The 1831-nt window shown below is 38.1% G+C and overlaps 1 protein-coding gene across 1 annotated transcript in view; it reads left to right on the top strand.

Annotated features, from left to right (window-relative positions):
• LOC106874576 (2-hydroxy-7-methoxy-5-methyl-1-naphthoate--CoA ligase) overlaps nucleotides 1–1831 on the top strand; it is a 2962-nt gene that overhangs the window by 755 nt on the left and 376 nt on the right. The window contains exon 2 of the mRNA XM_014922354.1: nucleotides 541–1787. Within this exon, the coding sequence (XP_014777840.1) occupies nucleotides 541–1787 (1247 nt within the window). The remainder of the gene's footprint in view (nucleotides 1–540; nucleotides 1788–1831) is intronic.

Genomic DNA, 1831 nt, shown 5'->3' on the forward strand with positions numbered 1-1831 from the left:
GTGTGTGTGTGTGTGTGTGTGTGTGTGTGTGTGTGTGTGTGTGTGTGTGTGTGTGTGTGTGTGTGCATGTATGCGTGTGTACGTGTGTGTATGTGTATTTTCGTCTTTGTTTGTTTCTTCCACTGCTTGACAACCGGTATTGATTTATTTACGTCCTAGTATGCTAGCGGATCGGCAAAGTGCCGGATTGAATAAAAAAATTACTGTTCCGATTTGATCAACTTCAGTAACTGAAACAAGCATGAGATAAGAGCTACAGACAGACATATATACAGACACACACATCACATATGTGTATATTCAGTTGATTGCAAGGAGGGTCGAAGTGCACTGTGGTGGTGGTGAATTCAGAATTTACTATCTTGGCCATATATTTTAAACAGGGCTAATTATACGATAACAATCGCTGAGATTTCTCTTGGTAGATTAGACTATTATTTGCACTTTCTTAATATAATATAGAAATGTAAAAAAAACTACTATATCATGAAACTACTTGTTTAGCAGCATACATGTTTAATATGTTACTTTTCTTTGCAGGAAAGAGATGTACGATGGAGCTGTGAAGTTCGCAAAGGCTTTGATGAAACTAGGCATTAAAAAAGGAGACAAGGTTGCAGTTTGTGTTCCTAACTGTGTAGAATGGATGAACTACGATATTGGAATCATGATGACGGGAGCTTATTCTATGAGATTAATGTTTGGATTAGCAGATATGAAATCTATTATAAAAGGATGTAGTGCTGTTGTATTTGGATCCAAATCTATTTGGGACAATTTCTTAACTATTGCACAAATAAATGACAATGGAAAAGTATCTAGCGAAGTGTGTCCCGATTTGAGATTTGCCATTGATGTATCCAATACAGATGGACCAGCCAATGCTTTATCTGCTGCTAAATTGATGGCAGAAATAAGTGAAGATGTCGCAGTTGAATTTCCTTACATTGACCCAGAAGATATTGCGTCAATCAATCAGACTTCCGGAAGCACAGGTGTGCCTAAATGTATCTGTCACAGCCATTTTGAATATTTAAGCATGCCCGATTCAGATTTTAAGGAGACTTCTTATTTTACTACATTCAATAGTCGTCCAATGGGATATATTGGAGGATATCCGTTGACTGTGCTAACCAGAGGATCATTGCATGTCAGTGGAGACGTAGAAATGCTGAATGATCCGAAGAATCTCGATTTTGTCATAAACATATGGCAGAGTGAAGAATGCAACATAGTTGGTATTTCACCACAAGATTTGAAACGAGTTAGCGATCGCGGATTCCGAGTTAATATGGTAGCATCAGGTGGAGACATAATTACCCGGGATGAAATAGAACATGCTTTGAAGATTGCAGATAGTTTCATGGTTGCTTATGGAAGTACTGAAGCTTTCATCATATCTCATCGAATTTTTACCCCAGAAAATATTTCAGAACATCGACAAGGAATGCTGGGGCGACCAGTTGAAGGAACGGAAATCAAAATTGTTGACGAAGAGAAGAGGGTTGTAGATATTGGAAAGACAGGCTATTTGTATTTTCGAAGTAAATGGGTAACAAAAACACATCTGGATGGTACTTCATGTTTAGAAAATGGTTGGTATCCAACATCAGATATTTGTTACTTAACTGAAGATGGTGATCTCATAATGGTTGGAAGAAGCACAGATTTTATTAAGAAGTCTACAGTAAAGTTATCTATTAAACTTATTGAAGATTACGTCGGACGCCATCCGAGTGTAGATGCTGTGGTTGTCGTACCAATTCCTGACGAGGCAGTTGGAGAACGTGTGTGCGCATGCGTAACCCTTCGACTAAATCACAAGTTCAAT

This window comes from Octopus bimaculoides, chromosome 8, assembly GCF_001194135.2.
Source record: "Octopus bimaculoides isolate UCB-OBI-ISO-001 chromosome 8, ASM119413v2, whole genome shotgun sequence".
NCBI lineage: Eukaryota > Metazoa > Mollusca > Cephalopoda > Octopoda > Octopodidae > Octopus > Octopus bimaculoides.